Here is a 27681-nt window from a genome sequence, read left to right on the forward strand (position 1 = left end):
TCAATGAGGATGGTCACCAATATTTTTTATTCATATAGTGCGACTTTTTCGTATGCGAATTAAAAGTTCGAGTTTGTGGTTCTTTCTAAGTGAAATTCTACTGGAACAAACAAAATTTGAGAAACTTATGTAATGAGTATTAAAGACAAGAGGTTCTTGTACTGTTTTTATTCTCAGCCTCCCCTTATTTTTTTAGTAATATATTCAACAACACTCGAAAGATCATCGAAGTAGACGTGTGCGTTGCGAATAGACGTCATTTTTCGAGTCCGCGTTTTTTTTTCAGAGGAATTTAACTCGGATAAAATATTACATAACTGCAGGGGCGACTCGTTCATAGGTGCAACCTGTGCATTGCACACGGAGACGCCAGGCAACAAATATATTTTGAACGCTAATTCATATTTATATTTGATTGGTTTTTAGTTTCACTTTTAAACAGTAACGAAAAGAATGACTTGTGTGATTAGGCGGACATGAATGTAATCACTTCCCAAACTGTGATTTTCAGAATTTGTAGTATTTCAGAATTTGTAGTTGAAAAGCCACGAGTCGCCCCTGATACCAGTTTCAAAATTTTTCAGTTTAGATCCGGTATGAAACAAAATTTACAACACCGGTGCAGCAGTGAGTTTGAGTTTGTTCCAAAAAAATAGAACAAAACAACAATTTGGACCACCGCTGAAGATGCCCTTAGTGTATTTATAATTACTGGAACAGTCTAGAACGGTGCAATATTTACTACTTTACAGTTTTAATTGATTTCATAAAACACTAAAAATCTTCGAGTTTTGACTCATTTTATAGTAATATAATAATAGATTTACTTTTGAATGTAATAATAGATTTACTTTTGAATAAAATGAATTAGGCTTCAGAATGTAATTAATCTTAGAATAACTGTGTTTATTCATATTTTCAGGTATATGATCCTAAAACTGACACATGGACGTTTGTAGCTCCAATGCGACACCACGGAGGAGGCGTCGGTGCTGGTGTTATACCAAACGTTATTAAATAAGGTCTTTAATACAACCATCTGCTTTATATGTTAGCGAGCGACGCCTTATATTAATGACACTTATATCTTGTTTATTTGTTTTCATAGTAGAGCTGTACCGAATACCACTATTCGGCCTTTGGCCGAATACCGAATACTTGCTTTATGAACTATTCGGCCAGCCGAATATTCGACCGAATACTTGAAAAGATAACGATATTTTTTCAGCGCCACGCAACGTTTTCGCGCCCGTCATTCTCGTTTTAAATTACTTATTTTGTTTCAGTGTATAAATTGCAAGCTGTCACCTCGATGCGCTTAGCCTCGCATAATAACAATAACATAACCTCAGATCAGTCCGTTTTTTCTTTCGCTAGTGTTCGCATTCAAATTCGCAAAATGACTGAGAAACTTTCGGCTGTTTGGGATTTTTATCTAGTTAATGACGAGGGCAAAAGTGCAAAGTGCGTTGAATGCAACGCAACAATATCTCGCGGTGGAATTGTTTTTTTTTAAGGGGGGGATTTGTTAGTAGCTTAAGTATTTATGATAAATAATAGTAAATAATGAGTATGTGTGTCCAATCACAAATGGTGACTTCTCAACACTGTTAGAAATTTGTAATTTTAATTGTTAGGATTTGTTTGCTTTCGCAATTAGGACTTATCATTCGTAGGGATTTAAACCTACTTGTCAGAAAAGGGGAAGTAAACTTACAACTAACTCAATTGCTAACTTATTGGCTATAAAGAGAGCTTATCGTAGCAATTGAGGATTGCAACGATTTTTGTCGTAAATTGTTAATAATTTTATTTGACATAGCTACTAATGGTTCAACACCAGTAAGTCTATGTAATTCGAGTGTACCAAACCAAGGAGGACGCTTCAAAATCATTTTCAGAATTGTATTCTGAATCCTTTGGAGCGTTTTCTTCCTTGTTGGACAGCAACTTGACCAGATCGGTACAGCAAAAAAGCATTGCTGGTCTAAAAAATTGTTTGTAAATCAAAAGTTTGTTCTTTAAACAAAGTTTAGAATTCCTGTTAATGAGAGGATATAAACATCTCGTATATTTGATGCACTTGGCTTGTATACTCTCAATGTGCTCTTTGAAAATAAGTTTTGCGGTGGAATTGGTAAAAATGCAACGAATACGGCGATGGTTAATCACCTAAAATTGCACCCGAAATTGTACCAAGCTTACGGTGCCGAGGAATGTGAACGGAAATCATCGAAAGCATCCAAAGACAGGCTCTCTCTAACTATACTTAAGGAGTGTTTGTCCGCAGCAGAGAAGTGGGACCTAAAATCTATCAAATCTAAGGAAATTACGGGTGCAATTGCTGAAATGATGGTTCTGGATCTACAACCATTCTCGATGGTCGAAAATGTAGGTTTTCGTCGACTTATGGCCAAAATGCAGCCGAAATATGAGGTAAGCTCACTAATGCAGGTCCACACTTGACTATTCAGCAATTTCATTGCAGATTCCCAGCCGGAAATATTTTTCGACAACAATCGTTCCTGACATGTATGCTAAATGCAGAGAGGCAACACAGAAGTCACTACCTCGGAACGGGTTCATTTCGTGTACTACGGATATCTGGTCTTCGCCAAGTAACAAAGCTGTTATCAGCCTCACCAGTCATTGGCTAGACGAAAATTGTGCTAGACAGCATGCGATTTTGAACACCTGTAAATTCCCTGGTTCCCATACCAGTGAACGAATTGGTAACAAAATACACGGAATATTGGCGGACTGGAACATACCTGTCTCGAGCGTACATCTGATCCTACGTGATAATGCAGCCAACATGATCAAAGGATTGGATACGGCTGAACTGCCACATGCGGGCTGTTTCATTCATACTTTGCAGCTGGTAGTTCTCGATGCTCTCGACTCACAAAAAGCAGTAAGAGACTTAATTGCCAAATCTCGTAACATCGTTACCCATTTCAATCATTCTCCGTCGGCTTGTGACAAGCTACTCGAAATCCAGAAGAGATATGAGTTAACGGAACATAAACTCATGCAAAACATACGAACCAGGTGGAATTCGACATTTTATATGCTTCAGCGGCTGAAGGATCAACGGCCAGCGGTAACCTACTACACCGGTGAGTTCAACAGCATTAAAAATTTGTCTGAATGTGAATGGAATTTGTTCAGCCCTGTCTTAGAGTTCTTGGGTCCTTTCGAAGAAATTACTCGTCTTATTAGTACCGAAGACTCATGCATTTCGGAAGTTATCCCTTATGTAATTACCCTTCGTTCATACCTGGAGAAGCCGAATAACAACCAAAAATCTGTAGAAGCAACTAAGGATGCATTGCTCCGTAATCTGAAGTCACGATTTAGGCTCATTCTGCAGGAAAGTGTCTTCATGTATGCTACCGTCGTCGATCCAAGATTCAAGTTTAACTTTATCCCAGAGGAAGAACGTGCTCCCTTGAAAGATCAAATAATTACCGAAATTACTGAATGTTCCCAAAACGCTGTGAGGACATCAGACGACTCGCCACTACCAGGACCTTCGTCAGCAAACGGATTGGGCTCCAGTGGATTCTGGGACTGTTTTGCTGAAATTGGTGCAAAGCAACATGAGGTTGCTAATCCGACATTATGTCAGATAAAAGTCGAGTTTGAGCAATACATCTCCGAAAAAGCTATTGAAAGGACTGCTAATCCATACGTTTGGTGGAAGGAACATCAATCGACGTTTCCTGCCGTGTTCAAACTAATAAGGAAGTACTTGTCAGCACCCGCTAGCACAAGCTTCAGTGAGCGCTTATTCTCCACTGAGGGGTTGGTTTTTGAGCAACATCGGAGCAGCTTACTACCAGAACAGGCAGAAATGATTACTTGCTTAAACCGAAACTTCAAGTTTTTAAATGAGTAGATTTCCAATATAGCTTTTTACATTCATTTTCTCCAACATTCAAAAAACTAAATAAACCTGTAACACAACAACTTATGTCAGTTTTACCTACAACAAAAATAAATGAAATATTCGGCCGAATAGTAGCACAACTATTCGGCCAATTCGTAATTTGGCCAATATTCGGCCCGAATATTCGGCCAGCCGAATATTCGGTACAGCTCTATTTCATAGTAAGGTATTTGTGTAGAACAGAATTTATTTGCTTAGCTTTATTGGTGACCACGTGGTCTTTTGAAGTAGAATACTTCTTTCAGGAAGTTCGGCTACATAGGGATGTGAAATGAAAATCTAAAACCGAAGAAAGTGAAAAATATGTCCAATTTCAAATGCTAATAAATCGGTTAGTATTCGATGGATTTTCTTCGTTCTTGCAGCAATAGATTGGAAAATCTTCTAAGATTCATCCCAAAATAAGATAATTGTAATTCAATTATTCACACTATTGTACTATTGAAAATAGTCAAGCCTTGTTAAAACGAAAAATTCGCCCTCTGATTGGTAGTTATATGATTGCTTCCCAAGCACGGTCGACAGAATCATATACCTTGCAATTGAAAACATGCTATTTGGCCTATATAAGAGCCTCAGTTTCAGCCGAAGCCGCTCATAATAGTTCTAGACAGCGACAACAGCAGTCGTCCTTCCTTAGCAGCAGCACTAGCTCTGTGGTTGGTCACCACGTCTCAGGAGCAGCGCGGTTTTTCTCAGCGTGTGTCGCCAGACTGCCATTATTCCCCCTGTGTTGGGGCAGCATGAAGATTGCATTGAATTGAATTTTTGACAACACAAGCAAGCGTTCTGTGTTGGATCCTAGCAATTTAAATCTGTCGCGCCCGTCTAATTCACTGAATGTGAAATAGCTTCCACAATGCATGTTGTCCGTGTATCTTAATTCCCCCATTGTTAGGGCAGCTCAAAGGCTGCGATCAGTAACCGATTTTGAACCGCAAAATGCCTTTTTGAAGACAAATAAACAAGTAATTGAAGGTTTATAATTTTCTGGTATCAACACAAGCAGACATTCTGTGCGGGATGCAATCGAATTCTGTTGCAGTTGTATAATTTTAACTTTATTGAGGTAACCCTCCACTGTAAGGGCAGCGCAAAGGCTGTGATCAGCATAAGCGATTTTGAATAACAAACTGCCCTATTAGAACACCCTCACAAAAGCAGTTAGTTCGACTATGCAGAGCAAATGTGAAGTAGATTCAATCAATCAGCATGAACAAAATTTCGTCGTCTCCCAGCTGCTAAGTTGCAACATGATGCAACACGCAGCAGCGAGCAAACGAAATCGCTTGATGTTACAAGCCGCAATACGGTTAGGGGTTAAATAAAGTATTCTACTTCAACCTTGCGGTCGTGGCTTTGCACACAACCCTCCTGTGATTTTTTTCCTGACTTATAATTTATTGTTGCCACCAAGTCAAGAATGAAGCTTTTGCGTTTTAGAAACATAGAATGTACTGAAAGTTTAATAATAAAAATGTAATAAAAATGCAAAAATTAAAGTGAATTTTTGGCACTTGACAAATGAAAAGACCACGTGGTTAAAGTCGCAAGGAGGGGGGGGGGGTTTGCCAAAAGACCACGAAAGACCACGGGGGGGTACGGGGAGTATAAAAAGTGACCAAAATATGACCACGTGGTTTAGGAACGGCCCCTTAAAAGATGATGAATGATTTTTGTTCTTCATAATGATATTCATCCGCAAAACATGCTCCATGTGCACAATACGTTATCTCGACAGTTGTGTTTTTCGGAATTCCGAATAATACTTCTTTTTTATCCATGATCCAGACATCTTGGTCAAATAATCTCAGGGTACCGAGATAAATAGAAGCAAATTTACGGCATACCTGTAAAAATGGTCGGTTCTCGATGATTCAGGAAATTTTTTACGAAATCTCTTTAAAAGAGAATGTTTTAAGGTAGATCGGTATTTTTTTTTAACGAGGAAACATTATGTAGGCAAGTGTGTATACTATCTTGAAACAATTGTTTAGTAATTTGATCCAACGATTTACGTGAAAAATTAAAAAAAAACTGAATATGCATCTAATTGAAGTGATCAAACAACATCATGGTCAGGAAATTCGTTCCATAGTCCTTCGGAATTGTTGTTATATGAAAAATGTTTTCGATCAAAATAAAAATAAATTCTATGTCCGCAAATAATTTAGAGATCATTGTTGTAATCTCTTTATAGTTTTTAATTTCAACAACCAATGAAGTTTTGCGCTACGAAGTTGTTCAGACACTTACTCCTATATAGATGTATTATTCAATCGAAAATACTTGTTTTCTTTTGTACATATAAAAATGTGTGAGTCTAGTTTAAACGAGTAAAATTTCGTTCAAAAGGTAAACAACAAATACAAATAAGGACGTCACCTAATGTTAAATCAACAGTATAGACTGTGTAATTTGTCGATAAAAATATGTATGTGCAATACCACGATCAAACATTTACAGAATAATACAAATATTTGTATGTATAAAGAACTTCAAATATTCAAAAATATTTTATTGTATTCTATTTTAATTATATTAACCTGTAATTATGTATATGTAACGCATTAAGGTTCTAGTCTCGCCAAACAATTAAGCGAAATGTAAACAAACGAACGAAAAATCAGGTGCGGTATTTAATGTGATGAAGACATTTCAATCATTTCCAGTAATAGACCCTCTATTATAAAAGTATCTAAAACGCAATGAATAAAACAAAAAGCTCATTTTGAGCCAGTTTCAAGTTGGAAACCTTTTCAAATATTAGTTGTTTTATAAAAAAAATCTCGGAATCATGTTAAAAAACTGTAGACGTATCAATAAAGAGAAAAAACTCCATGCGTTTATTTTATTTAAAACTTCAATTCAATTGAAATTCTAAAAGAGGGACGTCTACTGTTGGGAAATACATTGTTTTTTCGTGCTCTGAATTCTTTGAATACTTCGATAAGAGTTTCAGAAAAATCTAAAGGACTGAGACTGCATGTGAAGATCAAGTAGTGGTCTATGGATAAAGTTTCGAGGGTTTCGAATCACAGCAAGTCATACGCAAAAGCAGGAGTATTGAGTTTGTAGGAGGTGGTGAAATGTTGACTAAAATGTTTACACTTATTTTAATCTCTGATATCACTCGCGGTCACAATTGATCCTGAATACCATCTGCCGGGGTGAGATTGTACCAAAAAAGGATACGTTTTTGTTCCTTAGCTTGAAATGCACACATTTAGGCAATGAGTTTGATCCAAATCACGTCAATGCACACTTAAATGTTTAGTTAACGACTGCCGCAAATATGGTTAAGTTGCAATAAACTACAATTTTGCTAAAATTAAATGAACTTTGGCTTAATCTCACCCCTTCTATGGGGTGAGATTGTGCCAAAAACAAAGAGTTGAATTTTATACCTTTTAAATGTACAGTAAGGTATCTACGAATAATTCACATGAATAACATGATAAAACAGTAAGTATAGGGACGACCATAAACAACGTGGACTATTAAGGGGCTATAGGGGGTTGACCAGAAACTACGGTACATATGAATTATAGAAAAATGTATAGAAATGTAGTACTGGATCAAATCGATATCTAAAGTAACCAGTTATGAGAACGTGGCTTAAAGACAGTCTTTATACTCATAGTGGCGTCTCCAGGAAGCTCAAAAAGGAAAAACGATAGGACATAATGTCTGAGAAGACTTTTCGTTTCAACTATTTTATGTCATTGACCACTGTATATTTCATTGGAGATCTCAAAACCGGTGGAAACGTACCCACAACCCTCTTTACTCTCTTTAAAAATCATCAGTTTATATAGATAGGTGTACAATATTTTGTTACATTCCATAAGTAATATCAGTCTTTGTAAATTTCCATCTAACAGTTGTTAGCTTACTGTTCTCAAGCTTGAAGTCATTATTTCAAATAATGCCATAGCTAGACAACATACTCTATGTAAACAATGCAAGTATTTTGGTGTATACTTATATAATTTTGTCGTGAATGTGAATTCCGCACACTGTACCGTTCATTATAGCTTGGCACAATCTCACCCCAAAAGGGCTCGAAAAGTGTACAGTTTGGAAAAACATTTTTTTCTGAGCCAACACAGGTTCAATGCATAATATTTCCTCAACACATTGGAGATGACATCCTAACGTACCAACTGAGCAGTAAGTTGATGTGGTTTTTTGATCGGGTTGGTTTCCCTGGAACATTTTTGGATAACGTTATTTGCGCATGTTTTACATTATTTAAGTGAAACAGTTTACTGATATTATCTATATTCCATTTCAAGTTGTGAATAAATATGTCACGTTTCATAAAATATCGAATTTGAGGTATTAGGTTCTAGAAATCTTAAGTAATTTAACATACAAACATTTCCCGTTTTGGCTCAATCTCACCCCCGTGGCTTCATCTCACCCCGGCAGACGGTACCAATAATGTCTTCTTTCGTGGTCTTCTTTTTTTTTGTTCACACAACATTTATTTGACACGGCACAATACAAATTAATGTTTTACGGAGCTTTCGTGGTCTTATTAAATATCTAGCAGTACCGTCTGCCGGGATGAGATTGTGCCAAACAAGAATACGTTTTCGTTCCCTAGTTTGTAATGTACAAATTTAAGTAACGAATTGGATTCAAAACACGTCAATGCATGCTTGAATGATTAGTTAAGAATTGCCGCAAATATGGCTAAGTTACAATAAACTAAAGTTTTGCTAGAAATAAATGAACTTTGGCCTAATCTCACCCCTTCTATGGGGTGACATTGCACCAAAACAAAAAGTTGAGATTAATACCTGAATGAATGAGCAGTAGTGTATCTACTAATAATTCACATGAATAACATTTAAAATAGTAAGTGTAGGGCCGATCATAAAAAACATGGACTATTAAGGGGTTGGAGGGGCTAGCGCTACGATCCTACTGACACTGACAGTCTCTCCTGAGTCGAGACTCGAACCTACGACGACTGTCTTGTTAGGCCAGCATCGTACCTCGAGACCAGCTGGGAGGGGAGGGATTAGGCCATACATTCAACAAAATATAACAAATCATGGCATTTGTTCAATCAATTTGTTCAGAGAAACAAGATTTTAATTGAATTTTCGTTTGTTTGATAAAATTCCTGATCGGTTTCACCAAAAATATTTCACGGCATGTCTTTTTACATGCACAAAAACGATTTCAATGACAATTTTAATCAATTATATAACGTTATCATTGTGAAATGAAGCCAAGATAAAATTTATCGCTTTACACTTAACTAGGTGAATATATTGGGTAAGGAACGGCTTAAGCAGCTGCGGTTATTTTATTCAGTCGAAGAAAACAGGCCTCAAACTCCTGAATTTTGATTAATATCGATGATTTCAATGATGGAAACGAAAACTGTGATTGTCTAGCTGTCTTAAGAAATACCGTTAATCACAAAGAAATCTGTGAATAAACAGCGATCGAAACAAATCGACCTATATTGCAGCCATTCAGGAACCACTTCGAGTGCTGAAAAAAAATCGCCTGCAAAACAGATGGAAACTGCTTAAAATAGGTTCGGGGTGATTGGAATAGTGTCCCTCGATTGGTAACTGTAATTGATTATTGTTAAAGTTTGCTAACATATTTTTATAATCTGAAAACAAGTTCTGACAGAGAAAAAGATAGAGAACAGATTGATATATCGTCAGTTGAATTCAAAACTGGCACAACTCAAAAATTATAGTTTCGAGAAAAACGCGTTTGAAAATTTGCGTCAAAATTTTCTTTTTTCATTTTCGTGAAAAATTCTAATTTTAAGATTTCCCATATTTATTGAACTTGTTTGGGTCTGTCATGTGCATGTAATAAGCAAGTTATAAGAATTGTAACCTCATTTTTCTGTCTTTTTAGGGATATTTTGGATTTGTGAAATAAAGGCACATCTACTTATATTTCTGGATATATAGTGAATTTTAAAACGGGTCTTTGTGAGATGAAACTTAACTAGATTTCGCATCGTTTGCCATCAATAACTCAAAACTGCAAAATTTTGAGTTGTGCCAGTTTTGAATTCAACTAACGATATGTACTTCTGTTTGAATTTCATTCAACACAATTCGAGTATTTCGTCTCAATACACAGGCGGTTCCTGAAGTTGCTGAGAATATGTTCCCTACCCTATCACTTAAAATTTTGAGGCCAGTCTATGGCAAGCAAATCGGCCTGTTGAAAACATCCGGTCCTATGATGGAGCGCGGTTTTGATGACTGCAATACACTTTGGCCAACTAGACATATCACATATGTATAGCATGTAAAAAACTTAGATATAACCTTTTTTGTTATTTGGGTGTGCGTGTATAGCGTGTGTGATGAATGTGTAGCGTGTGTGTATGGCGTGTGTGTATAATAGCGTTTATGTGTATAGCGTATGTGTGTATTTGTTATTTGTACAGGTTTGTATGGTACGTGTATTGGTATGGTATATTTTTATTATTATTATTATTTCATCTTCGACATAAACATCGTACAATTCTAGTTCTTACTCGCAGTTTCCAGTTTCCAGTTCGCAGTTTCTAGTTGAATCGCAGTTTTCCAAGAATGTCCGCGCAATGTATTCGATCTGTTAGCACATCAAATATAAGCATACGTTTTGGAAAAAACTCGTCTACTCGACAATGTGGGCAAATTAATCAACATTAGAGTAGAGTTTAGAGATCGAAGAGCATATCAGAGAAAGTGTTTCTGAACTAAGAGCAAGCCCACCAGTGGCTAAATTGATGTTTCTAAAGTTAGTTTGACAACTCCCTCCATAACGCGGCAACCGCACCGAGCATTGCTATCTTTTTTTTTTGTTCACACAACATTTATTTGACGCGGCACAATACAAATTAATGTTTTACGGAGCCAACTATATCTAATGCCTAATAGTCTTAAATATCTTATAAGCTAAAGGCAAATTTTTTATCCTCGCTGCCGACTACGAGCTGAAACTATATCTAATACTAAAACTAACATGTTTTTTTATCCGAGATTCGTTTCGCTGTCTTCAAATAGCTATAAACAAGTAGCATGTATGGCAAGTTTCGCTGAGCGAGGATATCACGAACTGGCACAAAGGGCTGTATTCCTCGGGCCCTGAGGGTATCCAAAAGTAGAGATCTGGCGCCGCGGAACTCAGCACACACCCAAACCACGTGTTCAATCCAATCCACAAACGCAATACGTGATTACTGTCCGCGAGCCCAATACGCAGGAGATGTGCGTCTAACCCGTAGTGGTTTGACATAATCCGAGACATCACGCTAATGAAATCTCGTCCTACATCTGACCTCCGAAACCAAGGTTTGGTGGAAACCTTGAAGATGATGCTGTGTAGCCACCTCCCCAGTTCTCCCTTTTCCCACGAAGCCTGCCAGTTGATAAGTGTACTCTGGCGTGAAAATTTTAAAAATTCATTGTAGGCAATTGGTCTGTCGTAAATATCACCGTTTGTTGCGCCCACCTTAGCCAAAGTGTCCGCTTTCTAATTGCCCGAGTTAAGTTTCGGGGCTGTCGGAAGCTTTTTTAAAAAACAATCTACACACTTGAACGGTCTAACTAGAACTGACTTTATTACTTATAATAAACCCTAACTGAGGTCCGATCGGCAGGCAATCAGTATTGATGACGGTGCTCGTTCACTGCAAGCCCTGCGAGGGTGACAATAGCGGCGACTGTTGCTACGTCGGATGTTAGCAATTCGTGTGTTCGATGAAGAATCTGCTAAGTGGTCAAAACTGGTGTCGATCGGTCGTTAACTCGTCCCGCCTCAGACATGAGGTTCCATCCGAATCGCATCTGCATGGGTGAGATTCCGGAACATGAAATTGCTGGTGTAAGCCAAGTGTGAGTTGTCTTGAGGCTTGGCTATCTGTACTTTAATTCTGGAATCCCTACGGAGAATGATGTAAAAAAAGCATATAATTCCGATGAGATGAGGGAGGCTGAATCCTCCAAATAATTTCCAGTGTAAACTGTTGTTGGATAGCTCGATAAGTTTTAAGTCTTTCCTTGTCTCCAGGTGTAGGTTATGAAGGTGTTCGAGACTTAAGTTTGTGATTTCATTTTGTTTTTCGGTCGCGAGTCCATCCAATGGTAGATAAATTGGATCTCCTGTTAAGTCGATGATGTGGCTCGAATTAACTTTTTTATCGATGTGAATGCTACAGTTTTCATATGAAATTGAGTAAGATCCAGAAAGGTTCCTGTCGGTTATTCCACAGTCTGTTCTGAGAACGGAAATACCTTTGGAGTTGATGAGAAGGTGGTGACTGTCAATGTTGATTATTTTTTCCTGCAATGGGTTATATGTGTAGTTACAGGTGGCAGGCTGTCCGACTAAATGTCTCGGAACACATGTAGTAGTGTCAAGCTCGACATCATCTAAACTGAAAATGGTTGGTTGTAGAGATTTTATAATGTATGTGGTTGTTTGGTGTGTCAGATAAAGTTGGTTTTCCAGATAAATTTGTTGCGATTCTCGTAGGATAGGATAAATGTGCATTTTGGTGAATATTCGTTGGTCTAGTGTTGGTAGCTTGATAAGTAGTGATATCTCCAAGTTGTTAGTTGCTACTGATGTCGTTGCTTACGTTATTGCCTCCCATGCCGAATGAACCGTAATATTTTCCCTAGCTAAATCTTCCAATAAAATCGTAATTTCTTTTTGGCTTAATATTTTTTTATTTAGAATATCTATTTTTGCTAGAGTTATACTGGGGTATCGAACGTCTTCGTCAGTGGTTTTCTTCGGCCCCCTTTTGCATAAGATTGCTGCAGAAAAACTGCCGAAGAAAACCACTGTTGGTTTGTGTGATGTTCACGGTCCTTACATAAAAAGAAGAATTTATATGGGCATTTGTCCACGGCGGGGGGGGGGGGGGAATCGTTTAAAATCTGTCCACGTGGTATTTTTTTTTTCAAAGGTGGCGGGGAAATCTGCAAACAGACACCTGAGAAGAGAACTCAGGGTGTGGGGATGAGACTAGGGGAGAGATGCTGGGGTAGTTACACTCCCCCAGACACCTACTGATCCCTGTCCCGACCCACTAAAACCCCTCCAGTCTCCAGCCCTGGTCTTCCCGGAACGACGGTTTAGTATTACGTCGGGAAGTGGCTTTTGTGCGTGATGCACCCTCTTTACTCTTATAACCTCCTAGCTAACTACCTGGAGACTGGTAGTTAGCTACCACTGGCGTGTTGGTGATTGACCCGCCACACACGTTGTAGCTCCAGGACAATCTGGGAGGCGGCCGCACAGGCCGCGTTCCAGATGTCCGGGTCGTCGCACATCCTCCGGACAAGATTGTCCGGAGTAGTGCCAGGCCCGCTCACAGCCATCATGTTGCTCCTCGCTCTTACGAAACGGGGGCATACGAAGAAGACATGCTCTGCAGTCTCCTCCTCTTCCACGCACTCGAGACACATGGAGGACCCCGCGTGCCCGAACCTGTGCAGATATTGCCTGAAGCAACCATGGCCTGACAGGATCTGTGTCAGGTGAAAGTTCACCTCGCCATGTCGCCTCCCGACCCAGCCGGATATCTCCGGTATAAGTCGGTGCGTCCATCTGCCCTTTGTGGAATTGGACCATTCCCTCTGCCAACGGAGCATCGAGAATGACCTTCTGGTGCCTCGTATGCCCCTTGTGTCACGGTGGTCGAAACACTCTCTGTCCTCCTTGATGGCGATGCTGATAGGCATCATGCCGGACAAGACACAGATTGCATCGTATGACACCGTCCGATACGCACTCACAACTCTCAGGCACATGAGCCTGTAGGTACTTTCCAGTTTACCGCGGTAACTGTTAGTACCTAGCGCTCTGGACCATACTGGCCCACCATACCTTAGTATGGACGAAACCACGCTGGCAAGAAGTCTTCGCTTGCTGCCATAAACCGCTGAGCTATTGGACATCATACGAGATAGTGCTGCAATAGCCGATGAGGCCCTCTTACAGGCATAGTCGACGTGGCTCCCGAACGTGAGCTTGTCGTCGACCATAACCCCCAAGAGCTTCAACGATCGCTTTGAGGTGATGGTACAGTCTCCGACTCTGACCACCGTCTGTTGCTCTGATTTACGGTTGTTCACAACCGTGACCTCCGTCTTATGGTGCGCAAGCTCCAGTTTCCTGGAGCGCATCCAGTCCTCGACCTTCCATAGGCAATGCGCAGCCGTCAACTCGACCTCTTCGATCGACTCGCCGTAAACCTCTAGCGTTATGTCGTCTGCAAAGCTGACGATCACAGCCCCTACAGGAAACTTTAGTTTCAACACCCCGTCACACATGACGTTCCACAACACCGGACCCAGGATTGAACCTTGCGGAACCCCGGCGGTGATTGAAACGCACTTCTGACCCTCCTTTGTGTTGTAAACCAGTACTCGATTCTGGAAGTAGTTTTCCAGAATCTTGTACAGCGACACCGGTACGTGGATGCTCCTGAGCGCGAGCGCTATGGAGTTCCAACTGGCGCTATTGAACGCATTCTTCACGTCAAGCGTGACGATTGCGCAATAGCGTATTCCCCTTCTCTTGCGCTGGAGTGCTATCTCCGCCGTCTTGGTGACGGAGGCGATGGCAACCAGCGTGGACCTGCCCTTCCGGAAGCCAAACTGGTTGCTTGCCAGACCGTTTACACCCTCTACCTCATGAGTCTGTTGAGGATAATCCTCTCAAGTACCTTGCCCGTCGTGTCTAGCAGGCAGATAGGCCTATATGCCGATAGGTCACCTGGTGGTTTTCCAGCCTTCGGCAGTAGGACCAATTTCTGCCGCTTCCACCTATCCGGAAAGAGGCAGTCATCCAGGCACCTCTGCATGACTACTCGAAACAGCTCGGGGGCCGTTTTTATCGCCAGCCTAATTGCCAGGTTAGGGATGCCATCCGGTCCCGGTGCCTTGCTCACCTTTAGAGAGTTGGCGATCACGATGAGTTCCTCATTCGTAACCCTTGCCTCCTCCTGAACCTCGACACGGCTGTCGTCGCCCACGGATTGGATGCTCGGCAGGTTGGCCGACCATCCCTGGTCTGTGTCTGAGATACTGGAACGTCGGACGTGGGACTCGACCGCCGGAGGCCAAGGACTTGGCTCGTGGCGCGGAAAGAGTCCCTCGATGATTCGCTCCAGCATCGCTGGTGATCGCTCTGCAGGCGCCAGCGCGCCTTTGGTCTTGGCCATTACGATCCTGTAGGCGTCACCCCACGGGTTCGTATTGGCACTCGCGCATAGCCTATCGAAACAGGCCCTCTTGCTGGCCTTAATCGCACTCTTCAGCGTCGATCTGGCAGAACTGAATGCTGCGCGGCGCTCTGTCCTCTGTTCGTCTGTTCGCGCACGCTGCATCCTCCGTCTCGCACGGAGGCACGCACTGCGAAGGTCCGCTATCTCGTCAGTCCACCAGTAGACCGGTGGCTTCCCATTCCTAGGTTGGCGAGTCCTAGGCATGGTGGCGTCGCACGCCCGAGATAGCAGAGCAACTAGTTGGTCAGGTGTCGGGCGAAGCCCATTGCCCCCCTCGCGCTCTCGTCTAATTGCCTCTTCAAATACCTCGGCATCAAAATGCGATGTCTTCCACCCGCGGGCGAACGGAGTGTTGGCCCTACTCGTCGCTTGCCGCCTCTCGTTGTTGTCTACTCTATAACAGACCGCCTGGTGGTCGCTATTAGTGTAGCCAGCGTCTACCCTCCAGTTCTTGATCAGTCCTGGGCTGGAGAACGTCACGTCGATGATCGACTCCGCGCCATTTCTGCTAAATGTACTTTTGTTCCCAACGTTGGCCAGATGTAGGTTGAGCTTTGCCAAAGCCTCCAACAAGATCTGGCCCCTCTGGTTCGTGAAGCGACTTCCCCACTCAACAGCCCGAACGTTGAAGTCGCCCGCCACCACCAACGGTGTTAGGCCCGTTAGCTCCATGGATAGGAGATCGACCATCAGGGTGAACCTTTCGGTAGACCAACGTGGCGGAGCATAGCAACTGCAGTAGAACACTCCGTTCACCTTAGAAACTACGTACCCTTCTTCTGAGGTTGAGACAACCTCCTGAACCGGGAACTTGCCCGTCGTACATATGGCCGCCATACTGGACTTATCCGCAACCCAGTTACCGTTTCCGGGAGGGATGCGGTAGGGGTCCGATATGATGGCGATGTCCGACAACGACTCAGTGGCTGCTTGGTGTAGCAGCTGCTGAGCCGCGAAGCAATGGTTCAGGTTCAGTTGCGTCACCCTTACGCCCGTGGTTTCGCAGCCGGCTTACCGGCTGGGCACCTGGGGCCTCCCATAAAGTGTTTGGCGTCCCGTTTCCCGGAACATACCATGCACTTGGGAGACTCCCCACAGTCCTTCGCTTTATGGCCTGCACCTCCACATCGCCTGCACAACTGGCTCCCATCGGGCCCCTTGCAGATCCAGGACTTATGTCCACCCTCAAAGCACCGGAAGCAAATGTCTGGTTGCTGTAGTATGCTCAGAGGACATACGGACCAGCCGACCTTCAACTTGCCTTCTTTCAGGGCCAGGTTAGCATCCGCCGACGGTAGTCGGAAGGTAGCTATCTGGGTCCTCGTCGGACCTTTGCGGAGGCGGATTGACTCCTTAGCCACCTCCACCCCGCACTTCGCTTTGAGGGCTTGTGCAATGTCGCACCCCTCGGTGATTTTGTCCAGGTTTTTAAGCTGGAGAGTCACCTCTGAGGTGAGTGCCCGCACTTGCACCTCCTTCCCTAGGACCTTTTCAGCTACCGTTTTATAGGTAGCCCCCTTATTCTTGGCGTCCTTCCGGAGCTCAAGTATCATCTCGCCAGTGCGAGATCGGCGGATACTCCGCACATCCGCCCCCAGATCCTTGAGCTGGGTTTCCCCCCTCATCTTCTTCAAGACTTCTGAGTATTTCGACCCGTCCGTCTTGAGTATGAGGGCATCACCCCTACTCCGCGCCTTTTTGACCTTTTTCGGTCCTCTGGCCACTCCGCCGTCTTGGCGCGTCGCACCTTCCCGACGCCTCCTACCCTCTACAGTAGTCCAAGGGTTGCCCATAGCCTCCACTTGTGCCGTTTCCGCGGCGGACCTTGAACCGGTTGGTGTGTTCTCCCGTGGGAGTAGCACAACCAACCGTTTCTTGGGGTTCCCGGGGGCTGCTTCCCCCGGGGACTGCCTCGTTCGCTTAGCGACCTGCCCTGTAGAGCAGACCGCCGCGACCGAGGGGGCGTCTGTTTGCACCTCTTTAGATGCAGTCGCCCTTCTGGTCCTTACCTCTTCCTTGGCCGCCTTCACCCAAGCTAGAAGTTCTTCGTGCTCCTTCCTGGCTTCATCAATAGTGGCCCGAAGCAGGAGGAGGCTCTGCTTCAGGCCGCCAGCGATATATCGCCTATTCGCCAAGAACTCGATTATAGCGTCGAGTTGTTCGGACAACGCTGCCACTCTTGGCCGCGTGTCCATGCACCTTTCGACGGCCTTGACTCTCACCACCCCTAGGTAATCTCCCGCTGCTGGTCCGGGGCTGTTAGGTACTGTCAGCGGTCGCCCTCATATAACGTGACCTCGGCGGTCGCCACGGGCCGACCCGTGGTATGTGGATGGCCCCTAATGCAATGTTTATCTAATGATTTTGAATTGAAAAGCGTAATAGCCTCTTTAGCTTTAAAAATAAATTCTTTTATTTGTAAACTAACCTCTCGGTTAATTCTAGTTTGTTCGTTATTGTTTATAATGAGGTTATTAATTGAGGAGTTAATTAACCGCAAATCATTAGCATCCGGGTTACCGGCAAAAAATTTCCAAACTGTTCCGATGACATCCCATCTCTTCTGTCGTTTAAAAGGAACTAGATTTTTCATTGACTTGTCTATCTCTTGAAATTCATTTAAAATTATGCTGGTGAATTGATCAATTTTCATGTCGTCAAATTGTAGCTTTAAATCGGAAATGTGCAGTCGTAATGAAGTTAAGTTGAAGTGGTGCAGATAGTAATAAGACTGTCTTTGCTGTTCCATATTGAAAAGCGAGTATAGGTTGATGGTCTATCTTTTGGATCGAGACTGTCTGTTGTAAGGATAGTCTTAGTACGGTCAGTAGTCTGAAATGAAGGTCAAGCATTTAGATTTTTCTAATTTTAATGTCATTTTTGTGTATTCGTCTACCGTCACAGTGCTGTTGTTAGTATTTGAAATTTTAACTTTTTTATATCGTTTTTTATGTTTAAGTCTTTGTCTCGCGTTTTCGTTGGCAGGATCATTTATCTCTATCTATGTATGTTTCAGTTTTTTGTTGTGGAAAGCCAAATCTTTCTTTTGTTTGGTGATTAAATTTTGATATACTTTCTCTGTGATTTCTGGTGATCTCGGGGATGGAAGAATGACTTCGTACGGGGTAACTTTGTAGCAGAATGGATAGAGGAGTTGTACTGGTGGAGTGCCAAAAATGCAATTCCGGTGGGAGATTTTTCGGGATGTTCGGCCTTAGTGATACGATAGAGCTCAAGTAAAGTTGAATGAAATCTTTCAACTGCTACGTTCATTTCACTACGACCTGTTGCGGTTATGTAGGTGGTAATTTTGTAAAAGTTTACCATTTCTCCAGTCATCCATCACCAGGCATTGTGGTGTACGATATCTCAGTAAAGTTTCTTTTATAGCTGGAGTAAGGCCAACGGCGGCTCGTGATTCAACTTGGTTGACCTGAGCAAATTTCGAAAATTTTTCAATATATGTAAGGAAATGTAAACCTTCAAGAAACATTATATCGATATGAGCAATTTCGAACGGTGCTCTCGGAATAGGTGTTTCTTGTAGAGGGTATTTAATTGGACATATGTCATATTTGTTTTCGTGACAAATCTGGCAGTTAGTTGCAAAATCTTTAACTCTTTGAGAAAGCTTCGGAAAATAAAATTTTCGTAAAATTTGAATTTTATTTTCTTCCGCACCTCTATGAGCCCTGTTGTGTTCGTTTCTGACGACGTTCCATTGGTCGTCTTCTTCCTTGATATCCTGAAGCTGGTTTTGAGTAAAACGAATTTTTAACGACTTCTGTTGGCCAAAATGAGTTTTTATAAACTTCTTGTATTTTTCCCATGATTTCTTCGGTCATTATTAATCCGTTAATTTTGGAGAAATTAAAATGTTTTTTTAGTGCCTGTAAAAGAGAATTGTCATTAATATCGTTTATATGAACAGTGATCCTTGTGTAATTGGGAAATGGGTGTTCGACGGATACTTTATCCGGTCCTGTTTTTAGTATGACCTGATGTCTAAAAACGTTTATTGGTGCTTCCGTAGAGATTATGTAAAAATCGTCACTCGTTTCGGCAGAATGTTGCGTTCCTGTCATGGAACACACGATACTGCTCAGTGCATCAGCCTCGGCGTTTGTTCTCCCTGGCTTGTAAACAATTTTGTAATCGAGCTCTTCGGGGTACGATTTCCATCGCTTTAGTTTTGCATTTGTATTCTTTGGTGATATGGAAAAAGTCAAGGGTTGATGATCCGTCATTATTTTAAATTTTGCTCTATAAAGGTAATTTCTAAATATTTTTAGAGACCAAGAGATTGCTAACATCTCTTTCTCTGTAGCCGAGTATTTTTCTTCAGTCTTCGACAGGATGGATTGGATGCGAAGTGGATTGTTTTATCCTTGCCTACTTTACCTTGTTATAAGACGGCGCCAACTGCAAAGTCTGAGGCGTCTGTCGTTAATATAAAAGGTTTATTGTAGTCGGGATAAATGAATATATCGGAAGATGATAGGATACTCTTCATTTTCTCGAAACAACTTCTTTCATTTTCAGAGAGCGATATTTTTTTGTTCGACTTGAGGCTGCCTTCCCCTCGCAGAAGGTTTGTTAGGGGTTTTGCGATTTTTGCAAAATCTCTAACGAATCTTCGGTAGTAACTCATTATTCCGAGAAACGATCGTAATTCCTTAATGGTGCGTGGTTGCGGGTATCGTAGAATGGCTTCTATTTTTTTAGTGTTTGGTTTTATACCGTCTGAACATATAACATAGCCAAGAAATTCGATTTCACGGTGCAAAAATTCCGATTTGTCGAGTTGGATTTTTCAGTTTGCTTTATTCACAGCTTTCAAAACAGTGTTTAAATTTTCTAAATGTTCATCCAATGTTTGTCCAAAAATTATAACATCGTCGATATATACACAGCATATCTTCCCGATATGCTCTCGCAGTACATCGTCGATAGCCCTCTGAAAAATTGCGGGGACATTTTTCAAGCCAAAAGGCATACGAGTGAATTCGTATTTACCGTTATTTATCGGAAATGCGGTTTTTTCGATATCTTTATTCTTCATCTTGATCTCATAGAATCCTGATGCCACATCAAGTGTGGTAAAATATCTCTGACCCTTGAGTTGGTCTTTAACGTATCCGATCTCGGGTATAGGATGTCTATCGGGACTCGTTTTTTGATTAAGTCTCCGATAGTCAATTACCATGCGAATTTTTTTCTCGCCTGAGACGTCGGCCTTTTTTGGCACAATCCAAACTGGGGCAGTCCATGCGGAGCGTGATGGTCGAATTATCCCATCACTCAAGAGTTTATCAATTTGCTTATTGACCTCATCTGTAAATGCAGCCGGATAAGGATATAGTTTTTGATAGACAGGAATCTCGTCGGTAGTATTTAATGTACACTCCACATTAGTGGAACACGTTAGTTTGGTATTTGGTTCGTGGAATGCTTCTTTATTAGAATTTAAAACAGTCTGTAATTTATCATTTTCATCAGTGGTTAAATGGGATGTTCCAAACAAATTGTTGGAAGAGTCTTTCTGTGGATGATATTCAAGAAGTGGGATAGTAAGTATTTGCGATCCATTCTGCAATGATAAAGTCATGGTTGCTAAATCGATGTTTGCATGCTAAGCGTTAAGGATTCTGGTTCCAATAATTCCACAGAAGAACGAATGGAACTTGTGAAGTAAAAATTGAGCTGAATGGTTTATTTTTGGATAGAAATTAATATCAACGGCAGACGATTGATCAAATTTATATTGGCGCCTGTGTCAATCAGGAAAGGGAATTCGCCAAGATTAGTTTTTAATTTGATATACGGCAGAGTGGGTTTTACCACTCTGGCTTCCATTCTAAAAAATTCGTTTCCTTTGAGGTTGACGGTTGGTTTTCTGGCTCAGGTGGTGGATAAGAGACGGGGTCACACAGGGTCTCACTGTACTGTTCGTCTTCGTATGTGGTCATATCTTGTCCGTCATACTCGTCTGGAGGGTAATCGTCAAAGTAGCTTTGGTATGCCTCTTCGGACTGTGGGAAAGTTAAATCTTCTAGTGGGTGTGCCTGTCGTTTGAAATTGTGTATTTGGTTGGAAGGAGATCTTGGTCTTTTGAAGTCTGGTCTGTTGCCATAGTTTACGTTGCGGGATCTAATACTTTGGTCCACTTCCATCGGTTCTGGTTTTGGAAGTGGTCTTGGGAGTGGAAATTGTCTGGGTTGAAATGGTTGTTGCAAAAATGTGCAAAATTTTATAACAAAACTGTTTTCTCAATACTTCGAACCTCTAAATATTGCATTGAAGCATATAAAGGACAACAGTAAACGAAGCAAATTTCTAGAAGATACTGATAACATTCGACTTCAAAATTTTCTATTTCAGTCCGTTTCTAGGTTTAGCCCCATTGTGGTGTCTGTTCGTTGGGCATAGAAACGGAAACGTAGTGTACGCGCCGGCCATTGTGATATAAAGAGCGCACAAATGTATGTAAAAATCGGTAACTTCAGTTGGCCATATATTCAAAACTACAAATAACCCACTGTAGTTTTGTGTTTTTCTGTTGGTCAGAAAGGTACTCTATCGGATGGCTTCATAGAAGCTTGGATTCGTTTGCCATTAAAAACACTTTTTTCCAGTTTTTATTCATGAATACTGTATATAATAACCAATATATCACTAGAAATTGTTCATCTTGATTTACCACGTCTCTCTCAATTTTATACAGTCATGTTTTAGGCCTTAGAGTTGAACATATGGATGAAAAACTGCTTTAAAAAAGCCTTTTTAAAAAATGTCTTGTAGCTTTGAGGTTTGAGGTACTAAGCGAACAGTTTTGTAATAAAATTTTAAACAACTTTGCAGAAGAAGCTATTCGTCTAGCAAGTCACGTTCAAAAGTTAGGTATGACACCCTCTATACGGCGAAATTTGTAAGTAATTTTATTAAAGCATATGAAGGATAGCAATAAACGAAGCAGCTTTCTAGAATATATGGATAACGTAGGGCTTGAAAAAGTAGTTTTGCCGTCCGTTTCTCAATTTGGACACACTGTGCGCCGTCGGAAGCGGCGGCCTCTCGCATACAAACGACTGATCTACTGGATTTCTAGGATTATTCAAACAGGTTTTCCTTCCCTTAGTTAAGTCACATTTGGACACTTGGACAATAGAGTCGGCCAAAGGCCGCGAGTGTGTGTTATTAAAGAAAAATAGTTGACCCAATGTTAATAAAGTACATAACCAAAATCGAATCTGCCATTCGTGCTCTTTGTGATTCTGCCTTTCGTTATTCTGCTTCTCGTGATTCTGCCTTTCGTGATTCCGCCTTTTGATTTCACCGAAAATGTGCGGGGTCCGGAAAGCATTACCCGGTCCGTTCCGAAGTCCGGATGGCTCCGTTCCGGTCCGGAAAATAATCGAACTTTGAAGGTTCCGGTCCGATCGGACCCTACCCGGTCCGATGCCGAACACTAATTTAGACACTTGAATGTTATAGCAATAAAGGAAAAATATTATGAAACAGCTAACGAAAAAAATTTTTTTTGGATGATGGCCAGCGATTCCGCACTGTGCAATGGGGTACGTTTTTCATCATATTTACTCAGATTCTATCAGATCAGATTGCGTAATAAAGCGCTTCTGTTAACTTGCGAAGGATTCAAATTAAATCGCTACTGTAGCGATTTTGTGCTTTTGGCGCTTACGTCAAAATCATAGCCCACGGCAGAGCAGTAAGCTTGAAACGGAAAGGTGAAACTAACACACAAGTACGGATAAAAATGTTAGGCGTATCACTTACTTCAATAGTGATACTGCCAATAATATCTAGCGCGAAGTACAGAAAACACCTGGGCAATATCACAACAGATCTAATGTTTCTGGTTGCAGTGATGAGCCACACAGGAAAAAAAAAATGTTAATAATAATAAGGTGTTAGTTTTTAAATTTTCGTAATCAAAATTTCTCAGACAGTTTTTATTTACAATCAAAGGTTTCTGAACTACAAAGCTTCGAATAAAATCTCTACCAAATTGCATGTGCTCTTTTAAGAAATTACCCTTGAGTCTGAAAAAATCTTCCACCCGTGCAAAATACTCAGTTTGCTAACTCCAATACATTCAATTTCCATAAAGGTTGATATTGAACGATAGGTCTTTTGGCATTGTTTCATTCAGCAGCAAACAAAACTTGATATCAACAGGCCACCATCTGTAATGTTTGCAGACAGGTGGTAGTGTAAACAGATTTCTGCAAAAACTTTTCCGTCTGTATCGAAATGCTCCCATTTAGCTGTGGAAATGAATTGAGACACATTCATAATTTTTGCTATCTCCATTGATAAGGGAACTGTATGCTAAGTAGGTATGTACCAGAATACTGCAGATCGGAAACAACGTGACATTAGTTGGAATGAGGTATTAAAGAACTTTTGTTGATTTACGTCTGTTTGAGTACGTTGAATGCTTTATATGGAAAATGAGATATAAACCACAGAGCATTACTGATACGGTTTCTGGTTGATTTGAATTAGTAATATTTACTTACGGCTAATTTCTGTTAATGGTAATCGCATGTTGTATCAAGATAACTCATCGTTGTTTGATCAAATCGATAAATAGTAGCAGCGATTTGACGCGAAGAAATTGAGAATGCTATCTGTTCCTGGAATCACTTTTGAATCAGGTGAAGTTTTTAGCTAAACGGAGCATTCAATATTAAATATTTTCTACCGTTGCGTCGGTGTAAATTTACTTGCATACAAACTATTAAACTATTATTTATTTTCGTCAAACAAAAGTAGACTACATATATTTATATCTAACTTACACGCTATATGTTAATTTAACTTCAACTAGTATTAAAGAAAAAAAAAAGAGTTTATACATAATTGAATAACGGTTTCTTTACTTGATTCGGATTATTACAATAATTATTTTCTATCGATTTAAATTGCGCGTTGAATTGAAATATTGTTTTAATTTAGTTCTCGACAGATAAAAGTCAATTGCTTCACAGTGTTGATTATACACTAACATCATTTTATTAATGGGCTCATAGTTAGCATAATTGTTTCGTTGATGATTTAAAGAACACAAAATCCGAACTCGTAAACTTTTAAAAGGCACATATAATTGAGTTTTGATATTAATTCGGGTGGATCGACACGCTGAGATACGATATCGTTAACGAATGACCAGTGGCGGACGAAGACTGATTTGAGTTGCAGGCGAAAACTTATTTTGGCGCCCCCCTTCGATTTTTCGTTTACAGTCAGGTTTTTTTTACGCGGGGATACGTACCTCTTAAAAAACCATGTGAAAAACCGCGTAATCAAAAATCCGCTTAAAAAAACCGCGGTAATTCAAAAATCCGCGTAAAAAAACGCGTGATTTAAAAAAAAAATTGTAAAAAAAACCGCGTAATTCAAAAATCCGCTTAAAAACCTCGTAAAGAAATCCGCGTTCAAAAAAACGCGTAAAAAAAACCTGACTGTATATCAATATTTATATTCGACATCAGACCTGAATTCCAGAGAGTCCGCTTCGAAGTTTTCCCGGTTTCAATGTCCGATTTCATTCCGGGCTGGACCAGAACGGAGCTACCTGGACCGGGTAATGTTTCCGGAATCCGGTCAAGTCCGGTTAAAAATCAAACTCAACGTTATTTAAATCACAAACAGTAGACTTGCATGTGCGTAATTTCAATCCAAGGTACATATTTGAAAGCAAATAGGTATATGATAGGGTGGCAAAGATTTTAGGGAAAAAAATTTATCATCGAATTTCAAAAACCGTATGTAGGGGTAAGACCGCCACCTTAAGGGATTTTTTTTATAGAAAAAAAAAAGTTGCGGCTGCAATTCCATTTTTTCTTCGCTAAGAGGTTCTTCTATTCAATACCTGCATTCAAAAAATAAGGACTGAAATACTTATGCATATTTTCCAGCTTTTTTTTCAATTTTGAAAAGTCATTGAAAATGTGCAGATTTTTTTCATGCGGGGTAAGCCCGCCCACCAGCAGGGTAATATCGCCCACCATTTTTTGAGGATAACAAATATTTTTAGGACCAAAACGGTTGATTTTATCGGTATAGTGTCTTTGGCAAAGTTGTAGATGGTATTTTTTTTTCTTTTTTAAAAAAATATACACTGTGAAAAATCTGAAAAAAATCTAAGTTTTAACTTTGTTTTATTTTTTAATTATCCAATTTCAATACAATGTTTAGGTAACTTTTTGTGGTTTTCAAAATAAATATATTTTTCATAATTTTTCAATATATTCAATTTATAATATACCTGTCTTAAAGCTTAAAATAAATACTCATTAATCCTGTCTGTATGATTTTTTTGAAGACTTATTATGTATAGAGTAACAAACATAAAAATTTTAAAATTTATAAAAAAATAACAATTGTTATTTTTTTATAAATTTTAAAATTTTTGTTTTTTTTTTTGAAGAACAAAATTACCAACGACTCTATACCAATCAAACAAATAGCCCAAAAAAATTTTTCTTTACAAAATGTGAGCTATTAATATTTCTATTACTCCACGATCCAACAACCATCAAATTTTAGCTTACCTTTTGCAGATTTTGCAGGCAAAAACATGTTTTTTTAAACTTTAAAAAAATTTGATTTTTGGTTCTATTTTTTATCATTTCTTTGAATTTTTTTACTGTGTATACTTTTTTCGGAAGGAGAAAACTACTATTTTTAACTCTGCCGGAGACGTCATACCGATCGAATAAACCGTCCTGGCTCTAAAATTATTTTTGTTCATTAATACCATTTTACACAAGATTACTTTTTTCAGAAATAGGTCTTGTTAAAAAAATATTACTAGAAAAGCTTCAACCAAATTGAAAATGGTCGATTAACATCGTTGTCTTATGTGGCTTGAAATTGCTTTACTGATCCTGTAAAGTTCCCCTTTGCAGTGTCGAGCCATTTGGGTCTTGAAGTAAAACAACAAACAGTTGTATACGTGGCGGCTTTACCCCCAGTGGAACATTTTCATATTCCACCGAAAAAGTAGTCAAAATTACATGATTACTCACAACTTTCAATATTTACGAAAAAAGACAGGTTCAGGCAAGCGATTAAACGTATATTCACAAACAAAACAATAGATTTTTAGACAGAAAAACCTTAAGTCCCGTTGCCGCAAAACAATAGCGCATTGACTGGTTGCCAGTCAAAAGGTTGTTTTTGATTATTTCTGTGACTGTTCGCGCACTATCAAAACAAAAAGGGGTGCAAAATGTTATGTCATTATACTGTAAAAGACACGTTAAAGAAATTTTTCAATTATCATAAAACTTGGTAGTAAAACTACAGTGGGCGGTCTTACCCCGCTGGGCGGTCTTACCCTGTTTACCCCTATATTTAGTTTATTGACCCAAAAAACCAGCTATGCAAAATTTCAGCTCAATCCGAAATGATTTAGGAGTGCCTCAAAGCGCTCAAAGTTGTGATTTTTTGACCCTCGAAAATCTACCAAGGGAGGAGGAATACATGAAGTTGGGAAATTCGAAACTTTTTTTCTATGCCGAATGTCTTTGAAATACTTAAAACGTCGAGATCTAGTGTTATCTCCAAAAATATTATTGGTCAAAATAGACCTTCTGGGACTTTTTTTGGGCAAGCGAGGGCTTAATAAGGAATATTCTATAACTGGTCTCTGGTCATTTGCAAAACTCGTTCCAAACGTTATTTTAATGTTTATTAGATATCTTAAACTTGTTTTTCATTAGAGTTGTTTGTACACGCAAAAGTTCAAGCTTACATCATCCGATGTGTCCTCTCAAAACGCACATCAAATGCTCTGGCTTTTACACAACAAATGTATTAAAAGGATAACGCAACAGCTGCGTAATGAATACATTTACAGAGATTGAAAACAGAATATGTATATTACACACAAAATCGTAGTGTTTCGGTAGACTTCGGTTTTGGGCGAACGATCAGTTTTGGGGTGTCAAAAAACCGCTGGTTACTTTCGTGAGTTGGTGCGTATCAAAAGCTCGAGCAACCCCAATCACCGTCAGCAACCGAAACAGCCAACAGCGAGCCTCGTGCAACAGAATTTACTAACGCTGGTGCCAGTAACGTGGGACCAAATGCATATGAATAAAAACAGAATCGTCGTTGAATGCAAAATGTTTGGAACAAATCCAATGTCGTTTTAATTGTTATTCAGAGTTGCCCAGTTTAAACTGGATTCTTCCAGTTTTTTCCAAGCGATCCAGTCAAACAGTTTAATCCCAAAATCTTCCAGTTTTTTTGTATATCTGCCAGTTTTATCCTGTTTTTTTAGACACTCAAGCTCCGGCTGGTTTGGCAATATTTTTAAAACGTAAATTTTGTGTATTGATAAGTCTTGTAGCAATTCTTAACAACATTTTCAGTATTGTATCTTTTGCACGAAACACGGCCAAATTAAGAATTGTAT

At 40.2% G+C, this 27681-nt stretch overlaps 1 protein-coding gene across 4 annotated transcripts in view; it reads left to right on the forward strand.

Moving 5' to 3' along the window:
• The window catches only part of LOC129726106 (kelch-like protein 18), a 205762-nt gene that overhangs the window by 158849 nt on the left and 19232 nt on the right, over positions 1 to 27681 (forward strand). For 2 of the 4 annotated variants that reach the window (XM_055682758.1, XM_055682759.1), the window contains one exon: positions 923 to 6793. In XM_055682758.1, the coding sequence (XP_055538733.1) occupies positions 923 to 1021 (99 nt within the window). In that variant the 3' untranslated portion in view covers positions 1022 to 6793. Of the gene's footprint in view, positions 1 to 922; positions 6794 to 27681 lie in introns of those variants that run through there. The other 2 variants (XR_008728242.1, XR_008728241.1) reach the window with 2 other exon arrangements.

The sequence above is a fragment of the Wyeomyia smithii genome, chromosome 2 (genome assembly GCF_029784165.1).
Source record: "Wyeomyia smithii strain HCP4-BCI-WySm-NY-G18 chromosome 2, ASM2978416v1, whole genome shotgun sequence".
NCBI classification, from domain to species: domain Eukaryota; kingdom Metazoa; phylum Arthropoda; class Insecta; order Diptera; family Culicidae; genus Wyeomyia; species Wyeomyia smithii.